Below are 12,449 nucleotides of genomic sequence, written 5' to 3' on the forward strand. Positions count from 1 at the left end.
AGCAAATGTTGTCTGTACCATGATGGGGAGCGCAGGAGGAAAGTAACTTCCTATAATGAACAACAAAGGAAAATGTTTGAGATTGGATATGGTCTAATCTATTCCAAAATTGGGATTGCTTTGTTGTTTATTTCTTTCCTGTATCTCACAGTCACAGCTTAGTAACACAGGGTGAATTTTAATCACAGTCAAGAAAATAATCCAATCTTTCATTTAATTTGATCAGGAAATTTTTGCAAGGGTCTTCTAAAACATTCCCAGCATATCACTGTCAGGAGATTTCCAGTTCCAGTTTTCCCCAGCTTCAGAGATATGAGTAAGCGTAGTCATGTTGAAATAGTTCTTCACAAGTAAAGATTATGGTTTAAAATAATTTCTATTGTTTAAAGAGAACAATAATGGAGTTAATCGTTTTCAGGTATGAACTAATAGTTTATAAGGAAAAATAATTTTAATTTATATAAATTAAATTAATTACATTAAATAAAACCTTAAATTTAATGTAGTGAAGTATTCATTAAAATATAAACAACTTTAAAACCTGGAAGATGCACAAAAATATAGGTCTAGGAATACATTTTCAAAACTGGTTATACTTTTTCTTTTATTATTATTTTTCCATGTCTGAAATTTGTATGGTTTGCTTAGCTAGAAATAAGATCATCTGAATATATGAAATGTGAGGAGAGTTAGGTACCTTAAATATTCTACTGATATTTATTTTTCATTCTTAGAAAATAAAGTTACAATACCCTCTCCTGTGCTTTGGATAGCCTATAGGAATACTTCTAACTCCTTAAGTTAAAGATTTCAAAGCATCGAAACATATATAGATACCTCATTTCACCTCAGCAGGGTGACAAAAAAATAACGTTGTAGTAGCCAAAATCTTAGCCAATATGAGGTTTGGTCCAATATGAGGTTTGGTGGACCAAGAATGAAGTAAATAGATGTTACAACTGAGGATCACTCACAGACACTGTCCTGTCCAGCAGGTCTTATATACAGAAGAGGATTTTAAACTAAAAACCCCGCTCCTTCAGTTGTGGCAGACACTCAACACCAAAGAAATGGTCCATTCTTCTTTAGAGATTAAAACATGAGCTATCATCCACAGCTAACTTGAATCAGTGTATAATTTAGGCTAATTTAAACTCTTTTCATCCCTTAAAAATATATAACAGAATTCTGTTTTGGCTTAATTGTCTTAATGATAACTAGGTTTAACACCACATGAAATGTAGTATAGAACATGACTACGTCCAGTATTCACATTGAAGGATGTGCAAATACAGCATCATACTATTAATATCTTGTAATTAGAAAGTGATTTTCAACTGATAACCTCAATCGCCCTTTCAGTTGAACTGCACAACACTCCTACATGGTATGTATTAATAGAATCGTTTTAGAGATAGCCAAACTGGAGCACAGAAAGCTATGACCAGTAAGTAGAATATAGAGGTAAAATAAAACGATGGTTTTATTATTGTATAAAGATTCTACCATTTACAATAATTACATTTAGTTATTTTGCCAACTTTTTTCTAGGGTTTTGGTAGCCCATCAGGTGAACATTGGCTGGGAAATGAATTTATCTTTGCAATAACAAGTCAGAGACAATATTCTCTAAGAATTGAATTAATGGACTGGGAAGGAAACCGGGCATATTCACAGTATGACAGATTTCACATAGGAAATGAAAAGCAGAATTACAGGTAAGAATCTATTGAAATTCTTTTGACTCTGCTGAGTGATAAATATTGTTCATTGTTCACTTGTTAAATATGAGAAAGGATAATCATATGATACTGGTTTTCATCTAAAGTGAATAAAGAGGGTAAAAATAAAATAGAAATCTGATTTCTATCCGATGGAAAGTTAGAGTAAAACTAACATATCTGAGAACAAGGGGTGGTCTATTAGTCAAGCTCCCTGGTAGAACTGCTAAAAGATTGTATAACTTTTAGCATATATGAGACAGTCACAACTCAAAACTGACTGAATAGAAAAAGGATATGGATTCTTCATTACAACTTGAACGATTTCTACCTCAGAAACACAGAACAGAAAGAACGGGCATGGGAAGGAAGACCAAAAATGCTGTTAAAACATCTGATATTTCCAAACTAAAAATTCAGTGTAAATCAAGAGGAAAAACAGAATGCTAGATCCTTTTGTGAGGACATAAAACACAAAACAAAATGTCAGGTACTGGATAGCCTTGATTCATTATCATCAGCAGCATGCCATTTATTATAGTTTGAAAAAGACATATGAAATTCAAAATTTTTCCAATAATATTTTTCTCCCATATTTTTTTAAAATTAAAAAGTAGGAAATGTAAAAACTTTTAATAAACTTTTTTATTAAAACAAGAAAAAAAACTTAAAGACACAAGAGATACGGATGACCTAAGTGGTTTAGTTTTATTGGTTTTTAATCATTGCTTCATCTGAACAGACAGTACAATGTTGGAGAAAGAAAATGAAACCAGAAAAAAAAACCCTGAATTATTTATTGTAGCACATCTAGTTAGCATAAGACTTAGGAGACAAACAAATATATTCTAAAACCAAACATTCATGTCGTAGCATGTGAAACTAGGTTGGTATTCCGATATTTAAATTCCAGTAACCTGATTCTCAGAAATGCTGATTGCCTCCCTCCCCCATGGGTCTCCAGAGAAGTGGAAGTGAGAGCAATTTGTTCTTTCTGCTGACAGGATTCTGCCCAGGTGGGACACCAAATAGTGCCTTTGTCCTCTGGGCTTTGTCAGAGGGCACTATCGCATAGCGTAGAAGCCCAAAAGCTACATTTAGAAGCTATCTGTATGCGTTTAGCTCCTGCGTAAAGCAAGGACACGTGGCACACAAAGGACAGCTGTGTCCTCCATTGCCTCCAGCAATGCTGTGCCTGGCACTGACCATGGCATGAGGTTTCCCCGGATTTGGGAAGGTGGAGCACCCATTCTGAGGCATTCTTAGGCAAAGAGTAAATATAAGTAAAAGAAATTTCTCAAAAGAGAAGCTACAAGTATTTATACAATACACAAAAACAGAAGTATAAAAGTGGCTAACGTGGGGCCTTAAACATTAGTAGAAGAAGATGTTCAAAAATGTAAGAAAAAGATGGGACAAATACTTGTCAGGTGAGGGAAAATGTCAAAGGACAGAGTTACATACAGCTCTAAAAATTATGATGAAATCAGAGACAATGCCAGGAGTATTACTCAGAGAGTGAATTAAGATGGCTGAATTTTCTAACACAAACAGTGTCTTTTTTGCTCACATTTATTCTGTACTGAATAGGGAGAACATGTATTGTTGAGGAATCAGAAGGATGTTGAAAATTTAACATGTTAACGCTCATGTTAGGGGAGGATTTCTTTTCAGGACTCATCTGGGTTCATTCACTGCAAAATAGTGAGACAATTTCTTGTTTTGTTTCAAAATGTTAGACTGTATTTGTAGTAAGATAGCAGAGCAACTTGGAAATGCTTAAGGAATTTCTGCCATGTAATGTGTCCAGAGTAGAAGAGGCAAGGTGTTTTGGGGAAGGGCTGCACCATTGTCCCTCCAAAAGTCTGGGAATTCTGTTGGGGATTGTGACCTGAGACTGCCTCAAAGTGCTACCAACCAGGGCCAGGACACAGGCTTAAGAAATTATGTACAGTTGCCTATGTATATTTAATTGATTGCCCTTTTCCTGGCTCAATTTTAGCTTCATCCAAGGAGCTCTTTCGCAGGCAATCCCTGAACACAACTGGGGGGTCCCTTGGAGCAGGCACTTTTTTCAACACACACTATGAGCAAGTCCATGTTAATTTGTTGGGGAAGAAGTCCAACCATACAGACACCAATAGTGGTGTGCCACTAATTTTGAAGGACAAAAAGCAAGTCCTATACCAAGATTTAAACTGTATTCAAATTTTGATATGTCCTTTGTCATTTGTAATAAACTTTGCCTCAAAGGAAGAGCCTTTAAAGGACTTGGGCATAGGTTTTGCTGTTGATAACACAGACACTCGGAGTTTCTGTGTTTATAACACAGGCACTTTTTGGTTGATAACACAGGCACTTGGAGATTTCTAAAACAGATTAGGTTTAATATGTTGATGGACATCAGGGTAGCCCTGGAAATTCATCCTGAATCAGTTTAGGTCTCCAGGATGTCTGTATGACCAGGGAAATATTTAGGAAAGGGAAGTAAAACCATTTTCATTAGAAGAAAGGGAGATCTTTTGGCGATATAAACAGTATTTTCTGAACATGGAAACAATTGTGAAAACTGATCCATGTAAATCCTTCTTGCTGAACAAGAAAAAACAAAAGGCATGTATTTCATAAGTGTAGAAATTAAATCGGAAAAGGTGTACAGACCTCAAAAATATCACGAGTAACAGGGATAAATTCTGCTATCGGTGTTCAAGTCACTTTTCCACAAAAATCAGAAGGAATTTGACTTGGGACTAACAACTGCCATTTTGGTTCCTGTCCTACTCCACAAACCAATTCAGTCCAGAAATCTCTACTCATGCTCTCTGTGTGGCCTCCTCACAGTACAACTGAAGTTCCTCTGTGTAGGGAACAGGGAGGGGAGTGAGTTCCATTCACATTATTCTAGAATAAAACAGAGAGGGAAACATGAAGAGGTAAAAAGGCTCTGTCCATCTTTGTTGGCCTTTGGGTTTCCTCATTTATTTTTACTCAAACATATCTGAATACTTAAAGAAAATAACTGAGTAACACGGTGACAGTTCTGGAAATAATGAAGTGTAAGCCTCATGCAAATCTAAGTTGTTTTTCATGCTTGACAAATGCACTAGTGCCTAGTCCAGACAGATACATACCCAGCAGACAGTTTGCAAACAAAAATTATGTTGGGCTTTTTCAGAAATTATTACAAGAATGCATCCTATGACATAAAACCTCTTTATTTTACTTGCCAGCATTACTATCTGTGATAGAAGCAACTCTAGAAGGCAGGCCAAATAAAAACCTGATTACTGAGTCCTAAACAGCTGGCCACCCTTCAGAGAATGCTGTTTGCTCTTTATCTGAGGAGCTGCCGTTAAGAATTTAAATGATTCTTCTGAAGTTGGAAACCACAGTTCCCAACCTCCTGCTCGCAGTGCCTTTCCTTCACAGTTGTCGGGCATCTGCCATGTTCGTTTTCAATACCTCAAACACAGAGCAGTGTACCTTGTCAAAACTTTAGTTGCTGTTCATTTAAAATAGTTTTGCCAAACAAACCAGATACTCTCTTATTTTGGAAGCTGTTGGGATTTTATGCTAGTAACCCATCAAATGTTTCTTCTTCAACACTGTTTGCAAAAGTAAGTAATTGTAGGCTGGCTGCAATCTACATTAGTTTCAAATAATACAAGTTCACTAAGAAATAAAAAAGAGTAAAGAGACGAGTTTCCAGGCTGGTCTGGGCGGTAGATCAAGGAGATCTGAAATAGAGAAAGGGTACTGAAATTAAAGAAAAAGATCAAGAAGCGGAACATCTTTCATTTGTGTTATGGCAGTAGCCGTACATTTGGAGACACAAAAAGAAATTAAGGTTCCAGGTCTCATGTATGAATATAGTAAACTTAAAAAAACCCAAACACATACCATGAAGTGATAAAATGTGTCTGAGAAAATATGGAAAATCATTTGCATGCTGTTTTTCCAAAATCCAACCCCAACATTATGCTGAGTTCGATTCAGTCTGGATAGCTCCCAATTGGTGATTTCAGAAGGGTTCTGTTTTTTCTCTGGGCTGTTTGTATTCTTTTTACTACTTTTTATTAACCTAAAGAATCTATGATTAAAAAGAGTAATGCTGAACACATGTATGTTAAAAATATACTTGTTTCTCTTTCAAAATGAGACAGGTCCAAAAGGGTTTCTGAGAATGCAGAATAAAATCTATTTATTCCAGATGATGACTGCATAGAAGAAAGATGAGATTAGAAGGTGGATACTGAAGCAATAAAACTATAATGTATAACAAATTATGTATATAATTACATAATAAATAATGTATAAAAATATAATAATGTATAATAAATGATAACAACAGGAAATTCAATGTTGCACCACATGTAAAACCTTCAATAGCATGGAAGTATCTAAGTAAGTGATTAATTTTCTTTAGAACATCCTTAGGCTCCTTATCTATACAAAACGATTTCACAGAGGGCTATCTGTAAATATGATGGAAACTCTCTCTGCCAGTCCCTTTGCAAGTCTTACACCGTGGCAAGTAAAATCTCCATAAAGTAAAAACAGTCAGATCTTGCAAGCCCCATTTAGCACAGTGCTTCTTAAGTCAAAGGAATTATTCATAGAACTATAAGAACATAAGTTGAAAGACAGTCCCAGAAGACACACAGCCTCCCGACTTTACTTGGGCAGGCTCTACCTAGCCCACTCTTGATAGTCTGTCGATTTTTTTTTTTATGTTCTTAGGAGCTGTACAGATGTAACACACTGCTGCTCTCACCTGTGTCCTTAGACCCTCCAGAATTAAACAGGAAAAGTAACCATGTGTTGGGGTTTCAGGCACCACACTTAATCCTACATATTAGCTAACGAAAGGTGGATGCTGGATTTTGAACAACAGTAATTTCAGCCTGCACACACATCTGTTTTTGCTACTCATGATACAGGAGCAGCACTTCCAAACAAGGCATGGGATGGAGAGTGAGGGAAATACAATTTTTAATTGGCTGAGCTAATTGTATCTCAGAATCCTTAGAGAGGTTGAATATACCCTCACCTCCCTATGACAATATATTCCAGTATTTTGTCATTCTTTTATTTAGAAAAGTTTTCCATTGCTGCAATGAGTCACTACTTTTGGTCCTATCCATGAAAGAATATGATTAAACAATGAGGCAGTGCTGCTGAGGTGAGCAAGACTTTGGGACTGCTGTAGGTATAAGTGAAAACTGATGATGGACAGAGAGCATCTTAACATCTGTGAGTGAATCATGTACTTAAGGTGATGGCTGACCTTTGGGAGGTAAAATTAAGGAGAACAGTCTTATATTGGAAGCATATAAAGAGATTGGGAAATCTTATGAGAAAATGAAAGAGAGCATAGATGCACTACTAGTGGAACAAACAAGAAACGAATGCAAGGAGAATATCAGTTATGTAGAGAAGAATCAGATGTATGGGTCCTCAGAAGCAAGAAGTTGCAAACAGGAGGGAGAGTCATTGAAATTATTCAAATCACTTCAAACCACTGACATGGACCTGTGATTCATACTAATCTAGGTAGCACAGTTTCCAGGCTCTCCAAAATACTGTTTCTTTCCAGGCTTTACTTTGGGAAACCAGATCAGTTGTTGAATGTAAACTAGCAATTGTTAGACTTCATGGGACCTAGTAGCAGAGAGATTTTAGCTCACTGTGTAGAATCATAGAACCATACAATCATAGAACTATACAACAGTTTATGTTGGAAAGGACCTTTAAAGGCCATCTGGTCTCTTTCTCTGCGATGAGCAGGGACATCTTCAACTAGATCAAGTGCTCAGATCCCCGTCCAACCTGACCTTGAATGTTTCCAGGGATGGGGCATCAACTACCTCTCTGGACAACTTGTTCCAGCAGTTCACCACCCTCATTGTGAAAAATTTCTTCCTTATGTCTGGTCTCAACCTACCCTCTTTTTGTTTGAAACCGTTACCCCTTGTCCTATGACAACAGGCTCTACTAAAAGGTTTGTCTCCATCTTTCTTATAAACCTCCTTTAAGTATTGAAAGGCCTCAATAAGGTCTTCCTGGAGTACTGGATTTTTTAGCTCTTGTTTGTTTAAGAGTTTGTATATTTAGTTTCAGCAATAGTATTATTTCTCTCTGTTTTCTTAGGCAAACTAGGTAGGTAGCCTCGTAATGATGTAATATTAATCTTTGATTTTTTTTAAGGTGGAGGTTATTGATTTCTTTATTCACCATTGTTGAACTAATGCTGGAATTTGCTACAAAAATTTCTCACTTTTCCTTCTGTAAAGTAGAGAAAAAATATTTTTTGTACAGCCTTTTAAATTGTACCAAGAAAATGTGTAACAGGTAAAAGGAAGTATTATTTGATAGTGTGACTTTTATGGGGACAGATGGTTTTGTGTATCTTTAACTTAAAAATATATTCCATAAACTATTGCTGTTTCAGCAGCAGGACATTAACAGGCCATTGCCACTTCCCTCAGTATACAAAACCTCATTTTTAAATATTGGTATGGTTTGGTATGGTATGTTTTTTTGTTATTACCCAGGCATTTGCCATAAGTAACATATTTTTTCTTGTGTCACTTTAGTAGTTTTTAGGTAAAACAGGGAATCAGCCAGACTTGTAAGTTTTTCTGAGCCGTCTGCTTAGCTGCTTCTGCATTATTTGTATCCCAGTAAACCTTCAAAGAGATCATTCTTAGATGAGGAGGAGAAAGTACAGTGAAGGACACATAGGAAATCCATATCAAAACAAGAAAATAAACACACATCCTCTGAGACCCAGTCACCAGTAGTTTTCTTGCCAAATATGAAAACTACAGAGTAAGTCAAAAAATAGGTATGGTGCAAAAACTTAAACCCATAGTAATTAATTTTTTTTTTTGGAAGCTTGAAATTCAATTTGCAAGTCTACTTCAGAGAAAGTATCCATGCAAAATCCTGTTAACAGACAGAATGGTATCTGTGGTATGCATGCTTTCCATGATTTGAAAAGATATTTAATATTTTTTCACCAAACAATGGCATAAAATGGATAATATAGAAAAATATTTACTGGCACTATGTAGATATAAATATCTGGCTGAAATTACTTTATTATATTTAAGAACACTGTCAGTCCCATAATATTCCATGAAGTCTAAATACTGGAAATGCAGGGATTCAATCTGATGCCCATTAACCAGAGGTTTTTCTGGGACCAGGCCAGTGTTGTTCTATTATATCAGTGACTAATGTTCACTGGCAGCCCATATGCTAACTTCAAATGTAAGCAGAAATGAAATAGAACATTTTCTCTGACTAACTGAAAGTCGATACAAATATACTTGTGGAGTTTATGAATAATAAAATTGAACTTAATCCACATAAATCCCTATGTATACTATCCATCCACAGTTGATCATTTCCCACCTCTAACTACATAAAGCTCATTTGTAGTTCATTATACAATAGCTGTGAGTACCCTGAAGTGGGAACAGAGGTTTCCTTTTTCCGTGTTACGGTATATAACTGGAATGCATATATACTGAATACTGTAAGGGAGCGAGTGAGTAGAGAAGGGGAAGTGAATAGTGACAGAGAATGATGGGGATGGATAGAAGAGGGATGATGTGCAGCTCCTGAGGGGTAGAGGAGAGGGCTCTGTTGGACAGTGGATTAGGGGGTAGTGGAGCACTTTCCCCCACCACATGTCCATTTTGGTGGGAAGTTGGCTGGGGAGTGGAGTGGGGTTGGCAGCACCAAAGTATTTTTCACTTGTGTTCTCTTCAAGGTACAAGAAAATGGGTTCACTTTAGCAAAATAGGGCTTCCATGAAGTAGTATGTAATTCTTTGTTATCCCCCTGAAACTTCATAACTGGCAGCTCTGCAGAATCTGCCATGTTTGAGTGAAGAAAGGGCACAGGCTGCAGCCATGAAAGCACAGCTGTTCCAGACCCAGCTATAATAGACATTCAATACCAAACTGTATCTGCCCATATGAAGTATAAAAATTGATTTTCCAAGAGCTACAAATTGTTACAGAACTACCAATGAGATCTTGTACTAACATAGTTCACAAAACTCTCTCTTTCGCATGACAGAAAGATATTCGTGATTACTTTTCTTAGCTTATAACTTAAATATCTTAAAACTTAAAAAGTGAGAAATTTAATTTGGAATTGTATTATGTGGTTCATTATAAGTGTCATGGCACAAATAATTCCATACACAGAAGATGTATTATTTCCTCTGAAAGAGTTAGATATTTGCAGTTTTCATCATTACCCTTCTTATAGGGGGTGTGTATATATATATATATATACACACACACCCCCTTCTTAGTCTTAAACAGCTCCGTGTAAAATGAATGCTGCCATTAGTCTTTAGGCCCTTTTGATAAAGAGTATCTACATACACTGTTACAGTAATATACTTTGAAGAGCACAAACATCCTCACCTTTCTAAATCAGTTGATCACAGGCATAAACTGCGTTTCAGGTATTATGATTTTTTTTTGTTTTAGAAAGTCAAATGCCAATTCATGTATGCAAGTTCAGCCCAGACATGATACTATTTATCAGATAGTATCTGTTTAAAAACACCATTACAAGACCCTAACATTACTTTTTGTGCTTTATTTTGGTCACGAATAACATTAGAGCTTTTTAATGCACCAATATCTAGGACATGGAAGGAAGCCATTAGCGGTGTTCCATAAATTCTGGGAAATTCTTTACTTGAGATTTCAGAAAAGTAGTTGTACACAAGCTTTACAAGGTGTACACTGTTGGTTGCACACTAGCCTTGCTTTCTGGGAGGAAAGTAAAGCTTCCAGTGTGAGTTACTCAGAATATGTCTGATATAACAATGACCTAACCATTTTTGTGTCCATTTGTTCATCAATAAAAGGCAGCTATCTATTAGTCTGTTTTCATTATTAGATCTTTCAAGCCGTCTCTAAATTCTTGCTTTCTTCATTCTTGCTTTTCTCTATCTTTTTCCCTCAACTGGTTAATTTTCAATTGCTTTCTCCAGACGGACGTATTTCCTTCACCAAAACTTGATAACTCTTCTCCATAAATTCATTTTCACCTATGTACAAAACCCGCCTTCCAGGGGGGTTTTATAGGTTATTGAATAAGAAACTTTCAACAATGAAGTTTGATTGTGTTTTTATGTTTTTAGAAACTTTTTTTTTCCTTTGGTGTTTCAGAGCTTTTCAACCACATAACTGGAGAGAAGCTTGTTTTACAATATGTTCCACCACAGCTATCGCTATGGGACATAGTGGGCATATCATTATCTCCTCCTCCAGGCTCCTAGATTCATTTTTTATGAAAAGGAAAATATATGAGTAAGAACAAAAGTATCTTATTTTCCCATAAAGCTTATCTACAATAAAATAAACACATCAATTCAAACTACTGATTACTTGAGGCAAGGAAAAAAAAAAAGCTTTATAACAATTTACTAGACTTAAACATCATCCTGGATTTAATCAATTTAAGTACTTATTCACAAATCAGACATGATTTCCTACAGGTAGGTGAGATAGATAAAGATTTTCAGTGCTACCATTAGAGCTGTTGGGCCCTAGGAACAGACTGCAAGACCCTAGCTGAGACACTCGATTCTCTGTGCATGCCTGGGGAGAGATAAGCTCCTTAGACAGAAGCCAAATCAGGCAACAAGCAGAGCAGAAAGCTGCCCAGAGTCAACCATTAGGAAATTCTGAAAATAGCAAGGCATCCATTTATATCCACTGACAGTTTACAGCCCACAGCCTGAAGGTAGGAGACAATGTCCTGTCTTAGGAAAGAAATGAAAGACCCTGGGTTAATGCCTTCATTTGCCAGAGGGGATCCAGACCATAGTTATTGCATCCCAAGAGAAAGCAGCAGCCCATGCTGCAGGGGAGCAGGCTTGCCAACGAAGCTCTGATACTGTGCAGGGAAGAATTCACTGCTCAGTGAAGGAGTAGATACCGGGTCACTTGTCTATGAGGTGGGAGAAGGAATTCTGAGATTATGCTCCCTGCTCCATGGATTATGTCCCGTTTTGAATTAAATAGGCTTTGATTAAATGATGCAAATATGTTATGAAGTGGTGAGGACTACCCCTGAACTCTGAACGCTACACAAACAATTCTGCTACAGGCTTACACTTGTACTCCATCTAAGGCTCAGTGAATCTTGAAGAATTTTTGCAAAATTTCCCCATTGTGAGGGAAGCTTTGTGGTTTTAAACCCTTCTCTTGCTAAGTGAATTTAAACCACAACTCCTACATGGTGGCTAACCACTCAGATCAGTAAGCTGTTACGTGAAAAGTGGAGAGTAACAACCACTGGTAGCTCAATTACTTATTACCTGGTGAGGATCAATACAGAAAAAAAATTTAGTAGACTTGTGTGAGAACAATATGCCAAGCGAGAACAGTATAGTGAAATCCCTGCTGAGGACTACTGCACAGGCACACAAATCTGGGAGAACTCTTTAATGCATGTTCTGCGTTGGCAGAAAAGGTATCCATAGAAACTCAGCAGTGGTCTTGTTAAGTATTGTAGCTCAGTGGAGATTTCACCAGCTATTCCCCAGCTATCAGGGACAGGCAGAGCACGATGGGACACCTAAGAGAAAGTTGCACAGGCTTTTATAAGGTAATGGCCATTTTCTTGGTTCTCCAATATAAAATGACTACTCTCATCTTGTTTGTATTTTCTTTATGAGTAATTTCTATT

General features: G+C 36.7%; 1 protein-coding gene across 1 annotated transcript in view; it reads left to right on the forward strand.

Annotated features, from left to right (window-relative positions):
- The window catches only part of ANGPT1 (angiopoietin 1), a gene marked incomplete at its 5' end in the record, with an annotated part of 169,969 nt that overhangs the window by 130,521 nt on the left and 26,999 nt on the right, over positions 1–12,449 (forward strand). Inside the window, one exon of the mRNA XM_081996828.1 lies at positions 1,552–1,718. Coding sequence (XP_081852954.1) covers positions 1,552–1,718 — 167 coding nt within the window. The remainder of the gene's footprint in view (positions 1–1,551; positions 1,719–12,449) is intronic.

This window comes from Phaethon aethereus, assembly GCF_964289735.1.
Source record: "Phaethon aethereus genome assembly, chromosome: 2".
Lineage (NCBI taxonomy): Eukaryota > Metazoa > Chordata > Aves > Phaethontiformes > Phaethontidae > Phaethon > Phaethon aethereus.